The sequence below is a fragment of the Callospermophilus lateralis genome, chromosome 13 (assembly GCF_048772815.1).
Source record: "Callospermophilus lateralis isolate mCalLat2 chromosome 13, mCalLat2.hap1, whole genome shotgun sequence".
NCBI classification, from domain to species: Eukaryota; Metazoa; Chordata; class Mammalia; order Rodentia; family Sciuridae; genus Callospermophilus; species Callospermophilus lateralis.
The window spans coordinates 54,121,402-54,148,836 of record NC_135317.1 but is presented as its reverse complement, the minus strand read 5'-3'; the positions used below and the strand labels follow the sequence as shown (position 1 = coordinate 54,148,836).

Genomic DNA, 27,435 nt, shown 5'->3' with positions numbered 1-27,435 from the left:
TTTGGACTCCTCTACAATTCTGACATGGGCTCTCTTTTCACTGTAGATGAATTTTATTATTCCATAATATAATTATCATCTTTCCTCAGCCCAAACATTGTTGACTAATTCAATAGTGAATGATTCTGAATAAATGCCTGGTTTCAGAAATAGGTTAAGAATAGAGAATTGCTATCAGTGCAACAAAGCAGAACTTAAAGGGCCCCTAGGTTGCAAGAGCTGCTTCCATTAGATATTGTTTTGACAGAGTTAATATAAAGAATACCAAGATGGTTTTCCCTCTCAAGACAAAGACGACCACTTAAGATTTAGAAAATAGGAAAAAATATAGTTAGCAGTATACTCTGTCCCTAATTTGTCAAAATCATAACCTTTCCAAAAAGGCTGGAATAATATGATCATACCTTCATGTGACCTGAAGTTTTGTAGATTGATTAATGCACTGTGACCCTAATTAATTTATTTTATATGAATGCATACTATATTCATGTTATTTACATGAATTCATATTAGAAACATTGCAGTCCTTGACTAGATAAGCAACACCTCAGATTTACAGAACCCTTAATGTGTTAAAATTATTTTACATACTTATTATATATCCTCAAAAACACAGTAAAATTTGTAGGAAATAAAATATGGTAGAAAAATTTCCCCAAGTGACAGAAGATAATCAGAAACAGAACTAGGACAAGTGTCAAGATCAAGCAATGCCCAGCTTGATGAAACACACTTCAGATCAGTTACTAGAAAATGGGAAGGTGATAAAACCCACTTTTAACGGCTCATCTTGGGTACCCTCCCCTATACCCCTATGCATATTCTAATGGTAACTTGTTACTTTATTTTGCATACTTTTTTTGTTAGTAAAGCTATATATGTAATAATTCTTCTTCTAACTCTGACTATATTCTTTTGCTAAATATTCTGGTCAGAAACAGGCTTCTTGAAGTTACACATAATAAAGGGGTCAGAAGGACACACTGCTTATTCATAGCAGCCTTCTCTGAAGAAGAAATCCTTTTGAGGCCTGAGCAGACTTGTGTAGCATTTCTCTCCATCCCTAGGCTTGGTCAAGGTAGGAGCTGATCAACTCTCTCCCAGGTGACCTTGTGCCTGCTGGGAAGAGGCCACACAGAGCCAAGGTAGAGCAGAGATGTCCTCTCAGTTAGATGTCAGCTTTCTGGGCTGTTAACAAACATTTACTAACCTATTTAGTGCCTACTCTGATTTACTAGATTGACTATATCCCTGCTTATTTGACCTACAGAGTAGTAGCAATAAGAAAATCACATTTACTTGAAATGGGCCTTGGTTCCCATGAGACCTACCATCAGATAGGTCACTGAGGAGATGGAATATTCTCCAAGTCCCTTACTTTATCAGGATCCTTAATGAACTTTGGTTTATCAAGCAGTGATTCACTGTATGACATACTCAGGAGTATACGGAAACACTGAATAACAACAAGGAATGCCTAATAACTGACCTGGTGATCCCATCCAATTAGGAGGCTGTGGTTAAGAAGAAATTAACCATCATTAAAATTGATGAGGTTTTTTTTCCTATAATCCTTTTACCTTAAAGTAAGATTGGAGACCAGGACTTTGTTTTAGGAAAATACCAGGACTTAGGATTACTATGTAACAATTCTAGATTTTTGCCTTTTTTTTTTTCCTTCTAGTTTCATTGAACTTTATGCTCATTGTTGTTGAGTCAGGAAGTGGTGTGGGCAATACTTTCTCAGTTTTCCTCTGGGCTTCTTCAGAAAATGAGTTGGCTGCCGTTGTCACCATGCTCCAGGCTGTGGGCCTGTGTGGCAGGGGAGAAGAGTGCATCCCCAGCGTAGATTTTCATTGCATACACATTTGGGCTTTGCAGAACTAAGAGGAATGAGCCAGGGAACGTTAAGCAGAACCTGCAGACACACATTTTCTGGCAGCCTCTGATTCTAACCTCTCCTGCCCCAGGCCTTACAGAGACTAGGGCGTCTAGCCTGTCAAACAGGTGGAGAAGAGCCGGCTCAGGCAGTGTGGTGTCCACCAGAGAAAAATGAAATGCTTTTTCTTTCCTGGCTGTCTGACAGTCTGTTTTCTCTGATACTGAGTGGGGGAAGGAAAAGAAGATGCAATTTATAACAGCACCAAGGCCATCTATTTTGAGCCTTGAAGATGTTGGTTGCACATATATCCATTTAAAATTATTTTTGACACGTTCTCTGCTTAATTTATTCATGAAAGGAGTACAAGAAAAAATAAGCTTAACTTTTAAATGGAAACTTTAGGCTAAAAATTCTTGAATAAAACTCAGGGGGAAAAAAAAAGAAAGTTCACTGTAGAAGAGCAAGAATACATGTCAATGTTATACTATCCTCTTCAAATGAACAGAACTAAAATTTGCTTTTTGACCTAAACTAATTGATGAGCGCAGATCCTTCTTAATTTTCCCCAACAATGAAGAGCAAAGGCAAATTTATTCCACATTTATAGAGAACCTGCTAAATGCCTGATGCCATACTTGGTCCTGGTGACACAGAGATTAAAAAGACCTGCTTCCTGGCCCATGAACTGAGATTCTACAACCCCAGAAGTCTTTCCATCTAGCTTTGAAATATGTTTTTACACTTCTTTGTGACTGTGGCATCTGATGAACCCAGTTAAAGCCCAGCCTACTCTCCTCCCTCCCTGCTGTGTGGTTTCAAGCTTCACCTTGTATCACTCAGTTTCCTTAGCCATAAGGACTCCATGTTAGGACTGAGAAGCAGAGCTTCTCAAACTTCTTGTAGTCAAAGGTCAGTTTGTTCATTTGTTTCTTCTAATCCTTTGCAAACCATCAGTTTCGTAAAATGCAATACAAATTAATTATATACTAGAAAAATCAAAAAAGGTACTCCTCAAGAAAGGTTCACTGATAAAGCTTGGGAATTGCTGTGATTTAAAATAGATACAGGATTGAGAGGTGTTGTTCAGTGGTAAAATGTGTGATTACTATGATCATGGCTCTGGTTTCAATCTCTAGCACCAAAAATAAAATTTAAAAAAATTTAAAAAATAAAATTGATATGAAACTTTCCAAATACTTAGTTTCAACTTTTGCACTTATCTTGTCACAGATTAAACTGTCATGAACCATATTTCATATAGCACTGCTGTAGGGAACTAAGTACAGTATTCAATATTTATCTATGCATTCTTTTTTAAAAATATTTTTTAGTTGTAGTTGGACACAATGCCTTTATTTTATTTACTTTTATGTGGTGCTGAGAATTGAACCCAGCACCTCACACATGCTAGGTGAGCCCTCTACCGCTAAGCCACAACCTCAGCCCCCATCTGTGCATTCTTTACCTCTCACTTTTTATATTCAGAGAGTTCTTTAGATAAAATAACAAAGTATACCTTTGAAGGACCAACTATGCCTCTGTGAACTTAAAACATGTTAGTAATGGGGAATATCAGGCTGTTAACATGAACAGAGAAGACTCTTTTTTGGTGGTACTAGGGATTGAACCAGGGGCGCTCAGCCACTGAGCTACAATTCCAGACTTTTTAGTTTTTACTTTGAGACAACAGTGTCTTGCTAAGTTGCCCAGGCTGGTCTTTAACTTGGCATATCTCCTGCCTCAGTCTCCTGAATAGCTGGGATTACAGGCATTTACCACCACAGCCAGCCATGAATTTGTACTTTTAAAAACAACAGAGGCAAAAGAACAGACACCTGATACCCTGACACCATTTCCCTAGTAAGAGTACCTTCCCTGCCTTAGTGTGATTGTCCTCTTGCTCCCTATGGTACACTGAGGCTGCTGGCCACAGCATCCAAAAGGCCATGTGTGTATGTGGCTCCAATTGCTTGAAATGGGTGATCCTGGAACTGATGGTCTTGAAATTGGAAGTGGAGAACCTAGGAAGTCACATTCATAGTTTGAAATCAAAGGCATCTCCTCTATGTTCAGTTTCAGACTGGATGGTATAGAAGAATCTGACAGAATGGGCCAACATTCAGATAGAAGTGGAGTTCTGCTATGGAAAATTATAATTTGACAGCATACTTGAGTATTTGGTATAAGAAATCCTAAGGCCTGGTACACCTGGACTCTCCAGAGTCTTATTATTAAAAAAAAAAAAAAATCAATTCCCAGTTTTGCAGGGAGTTTCTGATACCTCAGCCAAAAAGTCCTGACTCATACTGGTAGTCAGAGATAGCAAATAATTAAATTCAAGAGAGTATTTACAGGGCTAGGAGCATAGCTCTGTGGAAGAACTTTTGCCTAGCGTGCATAAGGTCCTTGATTCCATCCTCTGAACCACAAAAGAAAGAAAGAGGGGTGGGGGAGGAATAGGGGAAGGAGGGAGAGAGAGAATGAAGGAATTTACTATAATTGCTATGTGGAAGCTAAATATGCTGAATGTTTTAGAAAGGAAGCCTTAATGACCTCTCCCCAGTTAATCTGCTCATAATAGGATAGCCTTGTGACTACTCTGCTGTACTCTTTTCTCCATTTCAAAAAGATATAAATACTTATTTCCTATATCTCTAGGTCAGAGGTCATATCTTCCTATTAGGATCACAAAAGTAGGTCACAGCATAATACTCATTATATTCCCCCCACCCCCCCCGCAGTTAGATTCCTGCCCTGAGAAGTTTTTAAGTATATTCTCATCCAAAACATGTAAAGGAGAAATAAGAATGTTAAAGGTAGTCATTCTGAAAGAAGAGGAAGCCTGCAGGTTAATGGCAGTTCTGATACCCCTTCTGCAAGTAGGACAATTAGAGTTTTAAATCCTCTGATAATTAAACAAAACACAGCTTCCTGCAGAAGTTCCTTCCAGATCAGATACAATAAAAGTATGCAAGATTTGAAAAAATGTTTTTCAATACAGATATTATAGGTATCTGAAAGAGTATCTGCCTCCATAAGCAGTTAATATCAATTACATAGACTTTCAGAAATGGTTGCTTTAGCAGGTTATATCATATATTAACCTGACCACATGTATGCAAACTGAAGTTTTGTGAGAGAAATTCAAATCCTGCAGCTCCAAAGATGTTGGGACATGTTAAAAAGAAAAACATGAAGGAATTTTCACTTTTTTTTTCCTCTTGGTAAAAATTAAGAAATAAATGAGAATGACAATTGTATCATAATACATTAAATGACTAAGGCAAATAATGGGCCAAAGCAATCTGTTTCTTAGAAAAAGCCTAAGCCAACACAAAAATTCACTGACATGTATCTATACCACTGCATAAAGGAACAGCTAACACATTTATTCTTTTTAAATATTTATTATTAAGCTTTAGGTGGATACAATATCTTTATTTTACATTTTTATGTGGTGCTGAGGATCGAACCCGGTGCCTTGTGCATGCTAGGCGAGCACTCTACCGCTGAGCCACAACCCCAACCCAGCTAACACATTTCTATTACAAATATATATTACTGATTTTCTCAGTTGTCTTTTTGGAAACAATCACATTAATCCATTTCCCTGGTAATTTACATAGAATTACAGCTGAATGGACAAGGGATATGCTTTGCAGGCAAATTACTGGGGTTTGAAACCTGCTTCTATAACATATCAGCTGTGTGAACTTAGATGACTCATTTTACTTCACTGTGCCTTAGTTGCCTCAACTGTAAAATAGAAAAAAAAAAGTCTACATCTAATAGAATTATTAGAAAGACTAAATGAAAAGCACATAGCTCAGTTCCTGGAACCCAACACGGGGCCCTATAAATGTCAGTCACTGCTGTTAGCTACTACTTTAATTATTTTTCAAAAGCTACTATGTGTAGCACTGTACCAGGGAGATACTAAGATGAATATATTATTAACATCAAAGTGGGCTGAAGGATTCAGAGGGAGCAGTGTTCCCTTCCAGCAAGAGTTATAAGGGAGGGCTTTGGTAGAAAGATTAGAATTTCAGAAAGCTCTTGGAAAAACAAAGGTAAGAATAGGTCCAGAGAAGGACAACAGGGGATTCCAGGTATAGAGAACAGCAAAAGAAAAGTCCACAAGTACAAGAGGAGCTGCATATGCTTACATTTGGCAAAAATTCAGCACATGAGAAGATTGGCAAGAAGGAAATAGGCAGGAAGGTTGGTGTCTATGGGATGACCTAAAATGCCATGCTCAGTGATTTGGACCTTCTGGTATAGTGTGGCACCATGAAAGGTTTGGAGAGTAGGGCCTATAGTCAAGGCAGTAGCATGGGAATATTCATGGGCAGTGGTTAGTGAAAGAGGCTGAAAGGGTATAAGGAGTCTACTCCCAGAGCTCTTGTGAGAAATCAGCAGAGGCTAAGTGACACACATGCGTGGTAGATAATGAGTGACATTTCTTGAAATCTTGCTGAAGTTCAAACTAAGGAAATACATTGTACAAAAGATACCCCAAGCAATCTAAATACCTCATATTCAGAAATAGGAACTTAAGAATGGGTTGTTTTAAATCATTGTTAGAATCATTCACTATTAGGTTTAAAAAGAAATTTAGAAATAATCTATTCTCGCTTCATTTTACAGGTAAGTAGCAGGTCTAAAGAGAAAAGTAATCTATCAAAAAGATGCAAAGATAATGAATGCCTAGGTAGGACACTGTAATGAAGGTTTCCTAAATCTTAGGCTCCTGGGGACCATCCCTAAAATTAGCATATGATTTTAACAGTATTTGGTTATTTCACCAAAGCATCCCTTAAATCATTCTTCTTTATTCTTTTCTTATATATCTGAAAGGCCCCATTTCAGTCTCCTCATCTGCAGGCTCTTTTTTAATAACTTTAAAAACATGGTTCTCCAGCAGGAGATGTAGTTCAATAGTACAGTGTTTGTCTAGCACATTTGAAGCCCTGAGTTCTATCCCCATTATCACATAAAAAAAAAAAAAAAAAAAGAAAGGAAGAAAGAAAGAAAAGCAAACAACAACAACAACAACAAAAGGGTTCTCTTTATATGCTTTCAACCTGCTTCCTTGGCTACAACTAATACTTCTAAGTAGAAGTATATAAACTAAGCCTCTAGTCTTATAGGTTTGGTGTAAACCTGCATTGGACATTTCCACCCAAGTTTCCAAATAAAATGTATTATTTTCCTCTGCTACCTCTTTCAAATTCCCTAGTTGGATTAAAAAATCATCTAGTCAACCTAGGCCAGAAACAATAGTTACCTTTAGTTCTGTCCTCTCCTACCTGCTACTCTAGATGTCTCCTGAATATGGCTTCCTTTCCTTTTACCTGGACCATTGCGGTTATATTCTAATTGAGTACCTGTTAAACATCTTTTCCTCAACCAGTGTAGTTTCACAGTGCCTTTCAGTTACCTTCTAAAAATATATATTTGGGGCTGGGGATGTGGCTCAAGCGGTAGCGCGCTCGCCTGCCATGCGTGCGGCCCGGGTTCGATCCTCAGCACCACATACAAACAGAGATGTTGTGTCCGCCAAATACTAAAAAATAAATATTAAAATTCTCTCTATCTCTCTCTCCCTCTCTCACTCTCTCTTTAAAAAAAAAGAATTCTTTAAAAAAAAAATAAATAAAAATATATATTTGGACCTCTCAGGCTCTCTTTATTTCTTACTTGAACTAAACAGCTTCCTAACTGAGGGGCTGGTTAACTTTCTCTATAAATTACCAGACAGTAAATTATTAGGCTTTGGGGACCAGGCTCAACTCTGCTGTGGTAGTGTCATATATCAAACATCATGAATAATCCTGTGTCCCAATAAAACTTTATATATGGATGTATTATTTTTAATGTGCTAGAAAATGCTGGGTTTTTTTTTTTTTAGATGTTGTTGTTTTTGTTGTTTGTTTAAGATGGAGTCTCACTAAGTTGTCCAGGCTGGCCTTAAACTCCTAGGCTCAAGTGATTCTCTTGCCTCAACTTCCCAAGAAGCTGCTGGGACTACAGGTGCATGCTACTGCACCCAGAACAACACATTATTTCCATTTTCCCCCCAACTATTAAAAAATATAAAAACAATCCTTAGCACATGGGTCATACAAAACAGACAATGGTCCAGATTTGGCCCACAGGGTATAGCTGCTGACCAAAGCCTAACTGATCTTCTTGTTTCCTTTTATCAACTCTCCAAAGTCACTCTCCACATTGCTGTCTGAGTCAGGATCACAACACAAAAAGTTGATCATATTAACAACCTGCTTAAAATGCATCAAGAACTATTAATCAATTACTCTTAAAATAGCCAATTCTTCAGAGCATAGCTTACAAGTCCTCTTGTCACTGATTTCCTTTTCAGTCTTATCTCTTATCAAATACCTACTGTGATTATAGAATTTATGTTCTCTCCCATCTTCATGTCTTTGCATATATAGATTCCTCTATCTGTGACATTCACCTCACCATTTTTCACCTTGAGAATTTCTACCCATGAACTTATTTATCAAGATTGTTACTAAACATCTTCCCCTTCCTATCACCTTCATTATCAGCTTTCCCTGATTATCACCTACTTCCAATGCAGAAAAAGTCAATTTTCCTTTCTACATGTTCCATGGTAATCTTTACTTCTAGAATTTCATTATTGTCACACTCTGTTATAAATGCATTATGAACTGCCTCTTTTGGTTGAATGTGAGCAATGTAAGGGTAGAAACTGAGTCTTCTTATTCTCTTTAGGCCAAGAGTCAGAGTACTTATAAGATCATAGATGATTAAAAAATATTATAAATTAAGTGAAAATTATACTCACCTATTGGGTCCTGCAATAAATGCCAAATTTTCATTTTCCCCTTTAAAATCCAATTTAAGCTTACATAAGGAGAAACACTGAAAGAGTAGAAGACTGTTTTTCTTTCAGAGTGATGTAGAGATTTTTACTTCAGTTTAAAATTTTTTTCCCTAAAAATTTGGATTCTTATTTCACCATTACTTTCTAATGAGGTTTTCATATTCAATTTTAAACTTTGTTTAGAATATTCCATTTAAAATGTTTGAAACTGACTATTTGTGTGGGAGTTATATATTTCAGCTGGTCCACACTGAAGAAAAAAGATGCAATGGTTCTCATTTACACACCTGGGTATGCTGAATCAATAAAGAATGTTGAGGTCTAGCAAACTCTTTAAGAAAACAAAAAAAGCATTTCAAAAATATTTAACCCAACAACAAAGTTATATTTTCAGTTCCAAGGAGAGATATGTACAATCCCTTACATTTTAACTGTCATCTTTAAATTTATAAATATGGATTTTACAAACCATGAACATTAAATACGAAATGCTTACAAAAGAGTATGCACTTAGAAAATCAGTAATTGTGTTTTATTTCCTATAAAACTAGGTTTAAATTTTTGTAGAAATAGTGTAAATACAGCACAACAGAAAAAAAAAGCTTTCTAAAGAACAAAAGCAAAACAGTTTTTCTTAAGAACAAAGGAAGTAGTTACCACTTGTCCATTTTCAGCAGTTGCTGCATCTTAATATGCTCTACTTGGAAGAAATTGATCTTGTCAAACAGTACAAATTGATACTGCTCACAAAAACTCTCTACAGACTTTGACTTCAGAAATTAACTCTCTGAATAAGAGAGAATGGCAAAAGGGGCAAAACTAGCATTAATATTTATTTACTGAAGCTGAGCTACACTGAGACATTAAAAGCTGTCCTATTTCTGTGGGTCAGTAGTGCTTAGCACAAAAATGGTTGGTTCTCAGTAAATATGTAAATATGATCGCAATAATGATTTGACCATGAATAGTGCCAATCGATAGTCTGACAGAAAAGAATAGACATCTACGTTATCATGATGAAGTAAATTCTGAAACTTCTAAGATTAAATAGCTGTAGGTACTATGTTAATATTATGTTCTCAGTTTCACAGTGATAATAGGTATTAAAACTATTCTGTAGTATTAAGCAGTATTTACTCAGAAAAGTGTTATATCTATTGAATTTTTTTACATGTATAAGTAATTTTTTATCTCTTTCTTTCATCTCTTTTTCTTTTCACTGTTTAAATAGGGAAGTGTCAAACATTTGGATTATTATCATAACAAAATGTTTTTAACAAAGTTTGATTTTAACAGAACTGGAGGCATCTTAACACTAACCCAAAACTTTGGGAGGTTCACCAACCTCTAGAATATTTTTTCTCCAAATGCAGGCTGTTCAAGTGGTGCTTTTCTCCATCTGTTATCATACCGTGCTCAGAATTACATTGTCATATTTAATGTAAAAGGGATCAGTCCCCTTTCATAGTTTAAATTCAACACAGTACTATAATTGGAAGACCAGTGTTTTTCTATTTTATAAACTAAATCAAATATCATAAACTTACATGTGTATTTAGACAAAATTCTCTCTGCAAACTGAAAAACTCTAAGAATGAATAAACCCAAAGGCTTGATCTGAAAACTGAAAAACTGTACTAAAACTCAAAGTGAGAAGAAACCACTTACATGGTAAAGTGATATATCGACTATATTTGAATTTTTCCCTTTGTGTATTTATGTATGTGCATGTGTTTGTGTGCTTCCAATACAGCAAATTCCCAATGCTTACAACCTAGAGAGTTTTATTTTAATCTAGGGCTGAGCTATATGTTTACTAAAGTTTACAACAATGATGATCACATTGCAAATTTCATGGTGGAAACAATGCAATTTGAAACTTCAATGGTGTAAATATGATCGCAATAATGATTTGACCATGGATAGTGCCAATCGATAGCATCTCTAAATTTACACCTCTTTAAGATGCAGATCCTTATTTTGTATCAGCTCCATTTCAATTTGCATCTTAGGATTTCTTATGCTCGGTGCCTTTCACTACTGACAGTATCTCATTATTTTCCTAAACATATTCCTCAGATACTTCATTTCAACATTTTTATTAGACACAGGATTAACAGGAGAGGAGTGGTGGTGGTAGAAAAAAATGTCATTTTGCTTGTATTGATAGAGAATCACTTAAATATTTGAGCATGGTAAATGAAAGGTTTTGTAATCTATCAGTAAATCCCTGCCACACTTATCATTCACATGTCTGGGTGTTTTACTTACCACATCTCCACTTTTCTTAATATGCTTGAAAGCTGTGTGTGAATTGAATGACTAAGACTAACTCTAACAACTGTTTGGAAGCCTGTGGCAAAAATCAGTGGAATGAAATCAGTGCTGGGGTGCATAATGGGATTAGGGAGTACCTGGTGAGGTGCAGTTGGTGCTCAGATTCGCCCAGCAGTTCTGTTAGTTTCAGGCACTCCTCTCTGGCCCGGGCTGCCTTCTGCTGCTCCTGTTCCATGTGCTGCTTGCTTTCACTCAGTTCTAGTCTCAATTTCTCTATTTCCTTAGGTAGAGAGAAAGGGTGGGGGGAAGCATCTATATCAAATATGTGCACTTGACTTCAAAATTAGATCATTTTTATTTTTACCATGAATTTTAATGTGATGAAAAATTATTAGAAAATTTAGGCTAGCTTCTGTTTTATGACAAAGGAAATTTGCACATCCAAAAATGCACATTAGTGAGGTTTTTTTGGATTGTAACATTAAGATTGATTCTTAAAATGAAATGATTAAATAAGAGTAGTCAAGACGAATAATCAGCATTTTCATTCTAAAGCTTGTTCCCTTTAAAAAATCATTGGAACTTAAAAATTCACAATCTTTAAAATGTAACATTTTTGTCTAAGAGATTTGATCAGATACATGTCATAATTTATATCGGATAAGTGACTTTTTACTGTGAAAGATAGATTGATGGTTTCATTTACATGTTATAAAAAACAAATTAAATATAAAAATATTTTAGGTATCTTTTAGGAAAACATGAAGTATAGAAGAAGGCATCATTATATACTGAATATTATTTGGAAAAAATAATTTAGCATGAGAACCTTTGGCTTACAAGAATATGAGATTTCAGAGCTAAAATAATATTACAATATAATTTGCATTTAAAAACACAACAAAACATTCTTAAGACTAATAAATGAACATATAAATATATGACAATTTATATAGCTTATTGTTTGGTTTCACGAATAAATTATCCTTAAAACTCAAATATTTCCAAGCAGAAATATCTTAAATAGAACACAGTTTAAAGTAATTTACAAATTTAAGTAGAAATATTTATCACAGAGCAGCTATAAAATTAAGGAAAAGAAAATAGAGCTGAACATTTAAAAATATTTAGTCTGTATTACAACAAAACAAAGTTAAAAAAAAAGAGCAGAAACATTTTCAAGTTCAACAGAGAGCAAGGAGTAATTCTGATACATACAAAAAATGTCCTTTTGGAAAACAAAATTATGCTTAAGCAGAGTATTTTAAACTTACTGTTTAAATATATTTTTAAAAAAATTATGTCATTACTCATTATTCTGAATGATCTCCCACTATAATATATTATATAAGATAAACAATTCATTATATTTTTTCTTACATTTGTAATACTGTATTCAGTTTATCCCCATCAAAACTACACATTACCAACAATCACTTATTACAAGTTCTCAAATATTGTTTTTTTTTTTAAAAAACCTATGTAATAATGAATGTGTCACTTTCATCCAGGGTAGATTTCCTATATCTTTCAGACCAGAATACTAAATAAAATTGATTTATTTATTTAAAATATTTTAAATTATTTAAGTTAATACTAATACATTTCTAATCTCATAATTAAATATAATTAAAGATATGAAAACATACTGGAAAAGTCTATTAAGTTTTACTTGCCTAAATGGAACTAACAAAAGCAAAGAAGTATAAAATCTGAATCACATGTTGACTTTAAAACTTCAGAAGTTCCATCATTAATTTTTTTACACAGTTCAATTTACAAGAAACTGTGCTACTATGATGAACTCAGTATCAATCTCTATACACGTGATTTAACATGGATAAATGAGACATGTATACACACAACGACTATCAAAATACAAGTCATAGAGACAATGACAAATGAATTATAAAGAAAATTCATGCCAAATGAGGGATAAATTTGCATGGACAAGAAAAGTGAAAAAGTAAGGGTACAAAAACTCATGGAATGAAAGCTTACATCATATTATGAAAGGTGTTGAAGAAGAGATTAGTAGAGCTATAGTTTTCTTATAAATAATAGGAAATACTGCTGGGTATAGTGGCACACACCCATAATCCCAGTGACTAGGGAGGCTGAGGCAGGAAGATCACAAGTACAAGGACAGACTCAGCAACTTAGGAAGCCATTGTATCAAAATAAAAAAATAAAAAGGTCATAGGGGTATAGCTTAGTGGTAAGGTGACCCTGGCTTCAATCCCCAGTACACAAAAAAAGAAAAGGTATGCAATATGAAAAAATCTGCACTTACAAATTGGATCAATATCTATGATCAGTTTAAGGTGGCAAGTAATGGTAGAAGGGATGCCATGAGGAGATAGTTCTAATATTCCAGACAGGAAAAGTAGACTTTAAACACAAATTTGAAGAGAACATGGTGATTTTATGGGGGAAAAAAATGGAAAGGCAGAATGTAGAAAGAGACCAAAGATGACTTCAGAATTTTGAATGGAGAGGATACAAAAAGAATGATAGAAAACATAAAATCCGAGCTTTCTTAAAAAGAATAAATACAATAAGTTTTGAAACCACTGTGCAATAAAAGTAACATATATACCTGAGAGTGGTAACTAGGTTTTAAGTATAAATCAACTGCTTTCTTATTCTCATGTAATAAAAAGTCAGAGGCTCACTGAAATCCAGTCAGAGATAAAGAACATAGGTCCAAGAGCCAACACAATCAGGTCTCAGACATAGTTCTGACACTTTTTAGCTCTGTGACCTCAGACAAGTCGCTCAAATATCATACATTCTTTAGCAGAAAATGAAAGTGATAACTGCAGCAAGCTCCAAAGATGCTGTGAAGACTGAATGGGATGACGAGTACTTAGCAGAGTGCTGAACACATAAGAGATATGAGACAGTTAGTATCATTATTACCACTGATTTATCTCCCTATTTAAAATATCTTTCAAGACCAGCAAAAGGATAAGTAGAAAAATGATCTGCCTAACAGTATCTGACTATCCTTAATAAGTCATTGATTTAATTCAATAAAATTTCTCCTTTGTTTCCTCTACAGAATATTATTTTGTTAAAAAAATGAAGAAAACTTTATCTATTATAATTTTAAAATGCAAAAAGCATTTTTGTTAGGAAGATGGAAAATTACTACCTGCTTCTGATTATCCATGCCAGCAAAACAGCTTATTGGTGCAGATAATCAAAAACCAACAAATAATCTAACCAGCTGGACCAGGGCTCAACACTTACTCCCTGTGTCAGGAAAATCTGCTATGGCACCAACTCCAACAGTTAGAAGAGAAATCTCTTGCCAGAAATGCCATGCTCCCACTGGCAGGATAACCCCTTGCCTCACCCAACTAGGTCAGGGCTGTTTCCTTGGCTATATATGGTGGCTCAGGAATGAAAGACCAACAATAGTCATAGGCCAACTGTATGTTACTCTCAAAGTACACTATTAACCTGCATGTCTACAATGCAGTTTTACATCATTATCCTTTTGCCAACTGGGCAAGGGAGGTCCAGATAGCTCTGTATCTTACCAAAAGGTATTCTTCAAATCATGAATAGATTGGCTGAAGACATAGCTTATTGGTAAACCCCTTACCTAGCATGTACAGGATATGGGTTCAAGCCCCAGTACCTCAAAAAAAAAAAAAATGACTATAGCCACCAAAACAGCTTAAAGTAGGAACTGTTAAAATTGGTTAGGAGAAGAGTACCAGGAATGGGACGTGAAGAAACGGAGATTGATTACTGTTAATATTCTTCCACACTGTGGAAAGTTTTTTCTTAATAATGGACATATGTGACTTTATTTTTATTATTGATTAATTTTTCTTACCAAAGTAATGCACCTAACATGAGCTAAATAGTACTCAATTTTTCATAGCAAAGAAGAGCAGTGTCTTTTGGTCTATCTCCAAACCTAATCTCCAATGGCACATTATTAACTGTTCTGTTATTTTTCTTTATATTTTTAAATGACATGTTTCTATTGCTATTTTTTGATTTTGCAATATTAGACATTATACAACGATTTCCTATATTAAAGGTGACACAGTTAATTTCCTATATTAAAGGTGACACAGGCTGAGGCAGGAAGACCCCTTAAGTCTAGGAATTTGAGGCCAGCCTGGGCAACAACATAATGAAACCCTCTCTCAAAAAACTAAATTAAAAAAAAAATTTTAAAAAAAGGAACAATTAAGGTCTCTTATACCAACTACCCTACATATCCAACTTATGCTCCCATATAAAATTTTTGGTTAATCATTAGTCAGTAGTTCATTTACATTATGATTATGGAAAATTTGCTCACTACTAAGATGAGCATTACTTTAATTTTCCTATATTATTTCTGAAATTAATTGCCTAGTCTTTTGTTTTATTTTGAGAAGGGGTCTTGCCTAGGCTGCCCTTAAAATCCTGGCCTCAACTGTTCTCTTCCCTCAGTCTCCCAGGTAGCTGGGACTATAAGCATGTGTCATCATATCTGACTGTCTAAGTTTTTGATAGTTTATTTTTCTAGGTAACTGATATTTGCCCCCAAAGTATTCAAACAGTATTGCCAAATATGTATCAATAATATTTTTTCAAATGATCAAATAAGGATAAACTATAAGTTCCTTTATAACCATCCCTCATGTATCCTTGGTGCTTTATGTCTAGCTTTTTTGATCTCTGGCTTGTGTCAAGTGTTATGTGTGTGTGTGTATATGTGTGTGTGTATGTATGGTAGAGAAAGATTGAGCTACATTCTCAAGATAGCTTTCATAAGAAAAAATAAATTTTGGGGTATATTTGTATGCTTCAAAATGCTGTTATTATATGATAAACTTAATAATCTGGCTTGAGTATAAAGTTCTATTTGAATTAATGTTCACTCAGGATTTTTAAGAAACTACTCCATTGTCTTCAAGATTCTAATATTATAATTGAAAAGCACTATATTTTTCTGATCCCTAATACTTTTTTTGTTCCTAGAAACTTTCATAGTTATCTTTTTTTCCCATGATTTTAAAAATTTTACTATGTTAGACCCTGGAATAGGCTCTTTTTCATTCTTTATGTGTTGTTTTCAATGGGTCCTTGTCAATCTTGAGGCTTATTTTTCTTAATTTGAAGACAGTATCTTGTATTACAATTCTAAAGTTAAATTTTGATACCATAAACATAAATATTTCCTCTTCTATAACTCTAGATATTAGTTATTGGCCTTATTGGATGGATTATCTAACTTACTTACATTTTTCAAATCTTTGTCTTTGGATTCTAACTTTTAGAATCTAAGAACTTCACTTACTTCATCTTCCCAACTGTCTATTAAATTTAAGAAGAAAATTATACGATATTTTTCATTACCATTTACTATTTCTTGTTTTTACGGATCCTTTTACATAGCATACTATTTTTATTTTAAGGATAGAATATCTTACTTCCCTATTAGAATCTACAGCATTTTAAATTTCTACTTATCATATGTTGACTCTGTTTCCTCCAGGTTTGTCTTAGTTCATTTTCTGTTGCTAAAATAGTATATAAAAAACTAAATAATTTATAAAGATAAGGGGATTATTATGGCTCTTGGTTCTGGATGGAAATCCAAGACTGGACAGTAGCATATGGTTAGGGCTCATGGTGAGAAGTGGAAAGACAAATGGGTGTGCAAGAAGAAAGAGAACACAGGGGGCAACTTGCTTTTTTATCAAAGCACTCTTATAATAATTAGTCCAGTCCCATGAAAGCAAGAATTCATGTGAGAAAAGCATTTATCTTTTCATGGGGGAAGAGCCCCCACCCAAACACCTCCCACTAAGCTCCACATTCTAGTACTGCTGCATCAAGGAAGGTCTAAAACATAAACTTTTGGGGAACACAGTCAAAACAAAGCAAGATACCTTTTATTCCTTCCATGTTTGTCTATTTTAGGCATTCTATTATGTTATAGACTTTCCTCAAATACATGATGATTCCTCAAATACATAATGATTCTTGACTGTACTTTCATATTTGAAAATTAAGCAGTGAACAAAAGTGTGGATGTACTCAGTTTGGGTAGTTTGGATTACTGTTCACTAGGATTCATTTGTATTTCCCTTCCACTGATGCCAGAATACAGTATCTTTCTGTATCTTTCCTACAATGACTTTGGGCTTAGTCCTAAGATTTCAATTGGCCATAGAATTTTCATGGCTAAAATGTAAGCAGATGTCAGAGATGTGTATATGGTTTGGCTTTGTTTTCCTATTCTGATAATTCTCTATAAGAGGAACATGCCTTGTAGCTGTTGCCTCTTCAGCTTGGACCACAGAGAGAATACACATGGAAAGGAACCAAACTCAATCATAGCCCAGATGATCCATGACCCAAGACCTAAAGCAGGCAAACACAGCCACCAAATCTCAGTTGTCTTGCAGGCTCATAAACGTGAGTATAAATGATTGCTAATGCAAGTCACTGGGTTTTGTCAATATAAAATTTTGATCTTAAAGCAATAGAAGTGTTACAACTTACATATCACCTTGGAAGTTTATTTGATCTTTGAAACAACTACATGAAATATATAAGGTAGGTTTCCCTGTTTATATACATAAGAAATTGAAGGTCAAAGACACTGAATGATTGTCCAAAGAAGTGTACACAAGCTTTGAACCAAATCTTTTATCTTTATTGCCTCTACCAGACCATAACATGAATTATGCAATGGCTTTCAATTTTTTTTTACCAAGTTCAGTTGTAAGAAATCAACTTTGTATCACTATTCAGAGACATACACACACGTATAAATGCAACAAGCATTTCATTCACAAAACAATACCGATCCTTACTATGTGAGATGAACTCATAGTTTCTATTTGTTCTTATTCTAGTCTTCTTCTTTAAAAGTTTCTGGCTTCAATCTATAAAACTGATTCCACAATCCTGCAATTTTAAAATCATTCTGCACTATGTATGATTTAAAATATATGTATTTTTACATAAGCTAAATTGAAAGAAAGAGTTTCATTAAGAGAATGTCTATTATACATTTCTCTTTACTTCCTAGGAATAAATATCCAAAGAAATAACTGTAAAAGTCATTTGAAAAATTATACATTACCTTAAATCTAAAGGATAACTTTGCCTGGAAAGCAAAAGAAGCATAGCAAGAATTACAAGACTCCAAGAGTAGTTATTCATCCCTACTACTAAATATTATGTGACTTAAAAATTGTTTACCAATTTTAATAGAAGGTGATTTATTTATATGAGAGAAGATGGGAATGAGGATAGAAGAAAAAATTAAGGCAGTTTAAGAAGACTGGAACCCAAAAGTCCTTGCACGATTAGAGGAAAGAACTTGTGATTTTGAAGCTGAAAAATTCTGATAATGTAAATTTATCACTCAGAAACCAATTTTAATAGAATTTAATAGAATACATTTTAATAGAATATATTTTTAAAAGTAAGGTAGGATATGATACTGAAAAATGATTCATAATAATCTATCATTTGAGAAAGAAACAATAGTTTCTATCATGTCCTCTGTGAATAAAAAGAATGTAAGCATTGAAAATTTACAACCCACCAGTTGTAAATCCACTTTAATTAATTTGTAGATGTTAAGATTGATTTTTATCAAATCATTTTTTTTTTGTCTAGAGATGTATTAGCTACCTGTGACTATTTACATTTCAGCTTATTAAAAAAAGAATATGTTTCTTCAGTTGCATTAATCATAGTTTAAGTAGCCATACGATGATCATGGCTACTATATTGGATATTAGAGGTATAAAATTATTTTAATCATCACAGAAAATTTTATTGGATATCACTGGTATAGCATATATAAAATTATTTCTAAGACTTTTCAAACTGGACTCTTGGCCAAAGTAGAAGCAGGGGAGAATACTGTAAGTAGTAGTCATTTTAGAAATCACCAAAAGCGATTATCCTCTCTAACTGTAGAAGATGGAGAGGATCCAGATAACCATTCTAGAAATCTTGTTCACAGCTATCATTGTTGATGGCATACAACAATGATTTAATATGTTTTATTGTGGGCCTAGTAGACACAATGATATTGGCTATCATTTTTGAGTACTTAACTACATTCCAGGCACTGTCTTGAATTTTGTATTTTAAAATCTCATTTTGTGTTCATGACAATCTTGTAAAAATAAGAATCCTATTTCTGTTTTACAGATGAGAAAACTGAAGCTCACAGATGTTAAGTAACTTATATAAGATTATACAGTGTCAGAGCTGGGATTCAAAACTGGGTTAGGCTGATTTTAAGTCCCATAATCCTTCCACAATACCATATTCTCTCCCTAAACAAAACTGATATAATAGAAAATAAAGAGGAAATGACATGACATCTGCTTTCTAAAATGTTGTGGTCTACAATTTGCCATAGATAGAACACACAAAATAACATAGAGATATAGGGAAATAATATAACTCAGATGGTCTGGATCAAATATTGTGCTTCAATTTCAATTGCAAAACACTGGTCATGGTTCACTTTGAAGAAGCATTTCTCCATGATACTTTAGGGTTAGTGACTTGAAGAAATCCTGAAGGTCAGTCTCAGGTCTCAAAGTCAACATCTTTTATATCATGACTCCATACCAGCATGAGTCAACATGAAACTTGACCTTTTAGTCTTCCCAAATATGTAACATTTTTGTGAAAATTTGCAGTTTTTTAATTGCTTCAAATAGAACTACTGAATCAACCTATACTCTGAGGAAATACATTTTGAAGAATTTTAAAAACTAGTTTTCTTTACATAATGTTAAAAGAAGTAGCATTAACTGATTTCTTAAAATCAAAAGCACTTACTCATAGTTAAAGTAGCTCTCAGTCAAAACACATGTTCAAAACAGATGAGATGGGACTATTGTAGGAAAGCAATTCCTTTCTAAAACTGTGTCTAGAGAAGAATTGAAGACATTTGATATAAAGTTGATTTTATATTGTTACAATATGGCAGACTTTTTGATTCAGCCAAGTGTACAGCACTGTTATATCATACTGGGGGATTCAGTGGCAAAAAATAAGAATGAGTGCAGCTCTGTGGTCAGTTTACCTGTTCAGATGATAGTTTTACTCATTTGGACTGGTTCAATGCATGCTTTATGCATGCTACAGGCAGATAAAGTGCTTGTTTGGTATTCTTGTGAATGTAAGTTTTTATCACAGATAAAATATCAGGCCATTCATAAATTTCATGTTTTTTTTTCTTTAAAAAAAGAGGTGCCCTGAGGTGACCTTAATTCTATTATAACCAAAAGGGGAAAATATGAACAATATTCCAGGCATTGGATGCTTAGACACTTACACTGTAAACACCACAGATACAGCAATCTTGACCTTTTTTGTCTGTTGATGTTTTAGTATTGTTGGCAATGTAAAGGAACATTAACATAACCCTAGGTGAGCTAAAAGCTTAAATGAGATGTGATTGTTGAAAAACTATAAAAGAAAAAAAGTGATAAAATTTTCAAATGATGCACTGCAAAAGAATTGATAAGGTACTATAAACATGGCTAAAAGTGATGGGGATAACTGGATTAAAATGGATAAGGATGACCCAAAATTGTGGATTAAAAATTGACATTAAAGAAGACAATGTTGAAATGAATGGAAAATTCTTAAAATAATAAAGGAGTCTAATTTATAAATCTCCTAATTGTTGATCATACCATTTATCAACTATCAACAATGTGGATGTTTAGAATTATCTGAGAATAGATATTGCCTTGGTTCAATACCAGAAAATTCATCAAGAGAAGAATTATAAAAAGACAGCCACCCATTACTTCAGAAACACACTTACCTCTTGCCCAGGTTGAGTCCTTTGTTCTCTACTTTAAAGCTCCCTGTTTTGCTCTAGAGTTTGATGCCAATGGTCCTCAGCAGATACAACCTCATATCACCCTGCTATGTTATACATTTCAACCTTCATTCATTCTTATTCTAGATTCAGATGGTTCCTAATTAATGTTACTACTATAGGAATATTGGAGTAATAGTGAGTAATAGTAAAAGGGAAATGAAAGATTAGGTGACTTTGTTCATTATTCAACTTAGTGGGTTTTAACTGGGATGTGAATCTACTAAGCCCTTGGTTAGTAGATTCCACAATACATGCGTACCTCTCATGGGAGGAGCATTCTACAAAACCATACGTAACTTCATCTAAGAAGCAGGTATAATTTTTTATACCAAAGGATCCCTAAATATAAGCCAACTTGTTTATATGATTACAGTCTAAATAAAAAGCAATATAGGGGCTGGGGATGAGGCTCAAGCGGTAGCGTGCTCGCCTGGCATGCGTGCGGCCCGGGTTCGATCCTCAGCACCACATATAAACAAAGATGTTGTGTGTTGTGTCCGCCAATAGCTAGAAAATAAATATTAAAAAAATTCTCTCTCTCTCTCTCTCTCTCTCTCTCTCTCTCTCTCTCTCTCTCTCTCCTCTCTCCTCTCTCTTAAAAAAAAGCAATATATCCCAACCATAGAAGTAAAGCTATGTGAATTAAAAATTTGAGACTGTATGAATACTCTAATGTGGCAGGAATTCATGGCACCAAATACAGAAAAAGATCAACCCATGCAAATCCATTGAGACTATTAAATTATGAGCAATTTATGAGATTTTTATAGTTATTTTGATCATATAGAATATTTACTTTTCAAGCTGAATTTAGAAGCTCCTGAGATGAAACTCTACTATAATGAAATATACTGTTTATTTTAGTAGTAGGAATTATCTCAACAGCCTCACCAATAATTTTTGTTCTACATTTATAAACATCCTAGAGGTTAAAGGGATCAGTTTTTCTTCACTACATTTAATGGGAAGAATGAATTGCTTTTTTTTTTTTTTTAAAGAAAGAGTGAGAGAGAGGGAGAGAGAGAGAGAGAGAGAGAATTTTTAATATTTATTTTTTAGTATTTGGCGAACACAACATCTTTGTTTGTATGTGGTGCTGAGGATCGAACCCGGGCTGCACCCATGCCAGGTGAGCGCGCTACCGCTTGAGCCACATCCCCAGCCCTGAATTGCTTTTTTAATGCTTGTAAAAATCTTGGAATTTGTCTCTATAAACATCAAGAGTCTGCTAAATGGCAAAGATAACAGCTTCCTAACACCCCCAACCCCCAGCTGCAAGTTGAGTGCATTGCTGACACCTGATTACTGGAGGACTACTATAAGTAAATATTAACATTCTACAAGTAAATATGTCCTGGGCATGTTGCTCAATCACTTACAAATCCACCTATTGAACTACCGTCCAAGAGAACATTTCTACATTTTGTTCATAACTGTGTCACAAGAACCATGTTAATGGAATCAATAAACTCAAAGTACTTTGTATATCTGGCAGGTCCTTATTTGATAAAGCTGGTCATCCTGTGGAATCTAATCTTCTTTGCATGCCATAAAATATAGTACTTTATATTTTTAATACTATATTGAAATATTTAAATATGGTAGTTTTTATGTTTGTGTAGAAGATACAACTAAAAAGATATTAATACAATTCCTTTGCTTGGTGTACATATAAAGGAACTCTCCATGTTACAACTTAAAACAAAGCAAGGCTCAAAACAAATAACAATCTGGGTTCCCACTTTCTAGTAGGAAATTTATATTGGAAATGTACTCAACATTCCAATTTAATAAAAGGAGAAACCCTTTTCTACTTAAAATGCTAATATATAAAATTAATTTTACATACATATACTTATATATAACATCTAAATATACAGATGTTAAAATATATATTATACATAATTTATCATATGTGCATAAATGAACCATATGCAATATATTTAAATTAACTTATGCTATATAATTGTAACCTTTGGAACATTAGTTTAAAAAAATGAGCCAAGAAGAAATTGTGACTCCTCCCACTCTTCCCTGAGAATGGGCCAGCCATAATCCTTTGGCAGAGAGGCAGCAGTGGGTGGCTAGTAAAGACAACCCCACTGTTTGCAATGTGAAAGTCACTGATGCAAAGGTATCTTTGTGTTTGCTAACACATTAACACAATTCTTTTTTTTTTTTTTTAATAGCAACTTTAAATTTATGTCCTGTTTAAAAACAAAACAAAACAAAAGGTCACATAACTTTGCTACAGTAACTACACTAAAAAGAAAAGTAAATCTGGAGTGGTTTCTCTTAAAATGAACTATAATAGAAATAGGAAATTCTGTTTTCTGGTGGGGCATCCCCATCTAAAAATAACTGTGTTTTCAAAGGTTAAAACATTGTTTTATATTCTTTTTTTCTCCCATAAGAGGAACAATCTAATAAGTACAAAAGGTGGTTGATAAAAGTTACTAAATAAAAGCAATGCATAGTTACCTCCAAATCAAGAAACATATCACAGAGTCATAAAGGGAGTTCCATTTCAGTTGTTGACTTTTGTCACCATATTAAACAAGTTTTATCGTCAATTGAGAAAATCATCCAATGCCAAGTTTTATCATCAATTGAGAAAGTCATCCAATGCAAATATATAATGATTCCAATTTAGGAAAGCAAACTATTAATTTATTTCCTTAAAAATTCCTTCTCTTAAGGAAAAAATTTCCTTCCCAAGTCCTTAGTTAAACACAATAAATGTTTTTGCATACATGCTATATGCCTACTATGTGCATTTTATAGACACACACATATATACACACATTCCAAATAGTCAATATATACATATGCATGCATACACATACATATTGATTTACATGCATACATACATTTATATACAAATATATGTATAATAATCAATTTGTTTCACCCTTCTCACTGTGTTATATTGTTATTAAAATATAAACTGATTCCCTATTATTTTGATATAAAAGCAGATACAATATAGATGCAATATATCATATCATTCCCCCCTCAAACTTTTAATCATCTAGACTACAATAAATAACAGAAATCATTGCCACCAGTTTAGTTCTTGTAAAAATTTAGAGTGGAAATTGTCTTTTAAGACAATTAATATTAAGCCTCTAGGATTCATGTTAAACCAAATTATCAGTTTCACATGATATTACTATATTTTGGGATTTATTTATTTTATATCTTTATATTAAAGCTATCAGTACTTTTCAGTAGAATAATTCAATTGAAAATATTAATGTTTTCCAATAGAATATTTCAATTGCTACTACATTAAAATAAAAATTAACTTTGTTCACATTGATTACTACTAATTACGGTGTTGCCACTGCAATCCCCATGTGTAGAAATAAAACTAAATGTGAAAATTAAGAGTAAATATAAAAACCACACTAAAATAATTTAATAAACAAGAGAAAAATAGGCATCTCAAATAAGATACTTTAACTATCCACAAAATCAAAATAAATAAGTTAAAAATATTGCTCTTCTGATGTCATATCAGATTTTTCCATAGGAAAACTTTATAAGAAAATGTAAACATATAAAGTTTATTATTTATTTCCAGCTCTGAAAAATCTTTTTTGATTATAAATTTTATTAATTGTTTCTCGTTAAGAGATGAAAAAGTTTAAAGGATAACAAGAATACTTTTCATAATTCTAAATCAAATAGTCTTTGAAAAAAATTGTTCAAAACTGATACACTATTATCTCAAATGAATAACAGCCTAAAGATTACTGTAATGTGGAATTTCAACACTTTCCTATATTTTTCATTTATGCTTCAAATGCAATATTCTCTCAGATACTATGATTATATTTATATCAATGTAATATTTAGAAATGCTTTCAAAAATCAAAAAAATTTAAGCATAGTTATAAAAGTACTGACAACTACAAAAATCACAATTTGTAAAGAAAGCTAAAAAAAAAAAGTCCATCATTTCAATAGTAACCATAGTTTTCAGTTATGGTATCAGCTATTAAAAGTTATTTAAAAATCAGCCAATTTACTCTTAACCAGAAAAACAGGCTTTTCTGGCAAAACTATATTATCTCCTAGGTAATGCATAAATTTTTATAGCTTTTCTGTTACTACAGATTCAAACTCCTAAGAGTTTTATTCATCAGTAACCCAGTGTCACTTTTGTAGGAATTGTCTGAAAAATAATTAGTTAAATAGTCTTATTCCTAAAGATAATATACTAGGAAACATCGAAACATTGGGGTTGTATTGTACCTAACTTACCTAACTTTCAAGACTTTAATATATATATTTTAATATGACAAAATACCTCTTCCTGAAATATTGTGTGGTTATATTTTTTTTATAAAGTGTGCTTCTATTAAAAAGGTTCTAAAACATTTGGGAATGAACTCCCCATTTATATCAAGAGTTTGTTTGTTAAATAAAAATGCAGGCCTTTAGCAATAAACTGTACATTGCCTAGTATGCACATGGCCTTGAGTTTGATCCCTAACACCACTAAAAGAAAGAAAGGAAAGGGGAAAGAAGGGAAGGGAAAACGTGAAAAAAATAAAAAAGGAAAGGAATAAATCACACTTAGGGACAGATCACACTCAGTCATCTGCTTAATTTATCCTCTTATTTACTGATGAGAACTCTGGGATTCAGGGAGATTAAACTACTTACTAAAGTCAAGTCCACTCAATTGAACTAAAACCCAAGTTCTAACTCTTTGTTTGTACTCATTTTTCTTCAGATGTGAATTAAAGTCATATCACAATGCTCAATTGCAAGCATAAACAAATTTCTATTGGCAATAATTAATTTTTAAATGCAATAAAGAAAACACATCATCTGTTTCTCTTTTGACAAGTGTTATTCAACAACAACTTTTTTTCTTTTTGCTCTGTGTATTCTCTTGGTTAAATTCTGTCAATCACTTCCAATCTGATTTAAGAGTCAAATTTAAGATTCAGCCTCCTTTTATTTTTTAAAAAAGTTTCATAAGGCACATGATTTCTTAATCAAAATTTTTCTTGGGTTTTATTTTTATTAACATTACTGTTTGGTGCTAGTGCTGGGGCAAAATAAAATGTTTCTCTTCTCCCCAAACAAGAAACCTCCTTGACAATTTCTCAGTCTTTCACTTTAAACTGAATGATTTATTTTATAGAAAGCCACATTTTGATTTTTCACTAAATCAACTTCATACAGCTGAGTAATGGAAACCCCTTTTATGTACTGGGGTCACTTAACAGTACAGACAATAGAATGCAACACCTCCTCTTCCCTATACAGATATACTGGACCTGAGTTCACCTCCCTTTCCACCTACCAAGTTTCTGTTACTCCTTGGTGTACTTGATTACAGATAGCATCAATGTCAATGCTCTGGCTCTAAAAACTTAAAAAGAGTAGTAGAGGCAGAGTATTACTGAATGCATATCTAAAACACTCAAATCCACAGGCTTTAACCTGAATGCTATTTCTTGGAAGCAGACTGTTCGGACCATCTAAACAGCATGTCTGTGTTCAGCTTACCTTTTAGCTGTTGCTCTGCTTGCTGGTGACACAAATGAATCTTCTTCCACTGGAAAACTAGACAATTTAACCTTATTTTGTTAGAAGGTTTTCACCAAAATTAATGAGATGTTCTTATGTGAAGAGGGACTAGCAACTTTTAACAACAAAACTGGGTTTATTTATAGAGACATAACTGATTGAAAAAAAAAATCCTTCTGTACTGAAACATGGTGTACGTGATCTCACCTTATGGGGAGTTTTTAGAAAATTCACTTTAGCTGTGGGTTATATAAATATTTCTGTAAAATTCTATTTGAGGAACTTAAGAATTTATTGTACTTGGTCTTAACTCAAAAATAACCTATATTTTCTAGCTAATTTTAGCAAGTGACTCCCAAATGTGAAGTAGATGCTTTAGTTAATATTTTGAGCACAGTTCTTTTAAATTAATTGCCTCCATAAAGGGATAAATTCATTCATTCAAATTATTGACCACATATTCAACCATAATACCTAATTTATGTATTGTCTGCCATCAATGTAATCTGTCATGTGGCTCAATAGTACCTAAGCACACTAATTATACATACTAGGTTTAAAAAAAGTTTTTTGATTTGACTAATATTATTTTGAGGAAGGCAAAAGCCTGGCTTTTAAACAGGAGAGCAAATATATTGGTTCTTAAATATCAGTTAAAACAAATCATATATAGGAGAGATTAGAACATATTAAGCTATATGACATCTTTAGCTATAGATCACAGGACTCTGCCCTGTTCTTCATGTTATATATTGTTTAAACTGCTTTAAACTTGTCCTGTCTAAACAGGACATCATGGATATGTTGAACAAATTTGCCTATGATATAAACCTGTGAGGAGTAATTTTACTATGGTGACATATCTAAAACAGGATCCAAAAGGGTTTGGTTAAGCTGATATAACAGACCTAACTAAAATGAGCAAGTTTTAGAGAGGTAAATACAAATGACTGTACTTAC

At 33.4% G+C, this 27,435-nt stretch overlaps 1 protein-coding gene across 5 annotated transcripts in view; it reads right to left on the bottom strand.

The window, feature by feature from the left end:
• Sdccag8 (SHH signaling and ciliogenesis regulator SDCCAG8) overlaps positions 1-27,435 on the bottom strand; it is a 233,922-nt gene that overhangs the window by 115,152 nt on the left and 91,335 nt on the right. For all 5 annotated transcript variants that reach the window (XM_076832046.1, XM_076832047.1, XM_076832048.1 and 2 more), the window contains one exon: positions 11,171-11,313. In XM_076832046.1, coding sequence (XP_076688161.1) covers positions 11,171-11,313 — 143 coding nt within the window. The remainder of the gene's footprint in view (positions 1-11,170; positions 11,314-27,435) is intronic.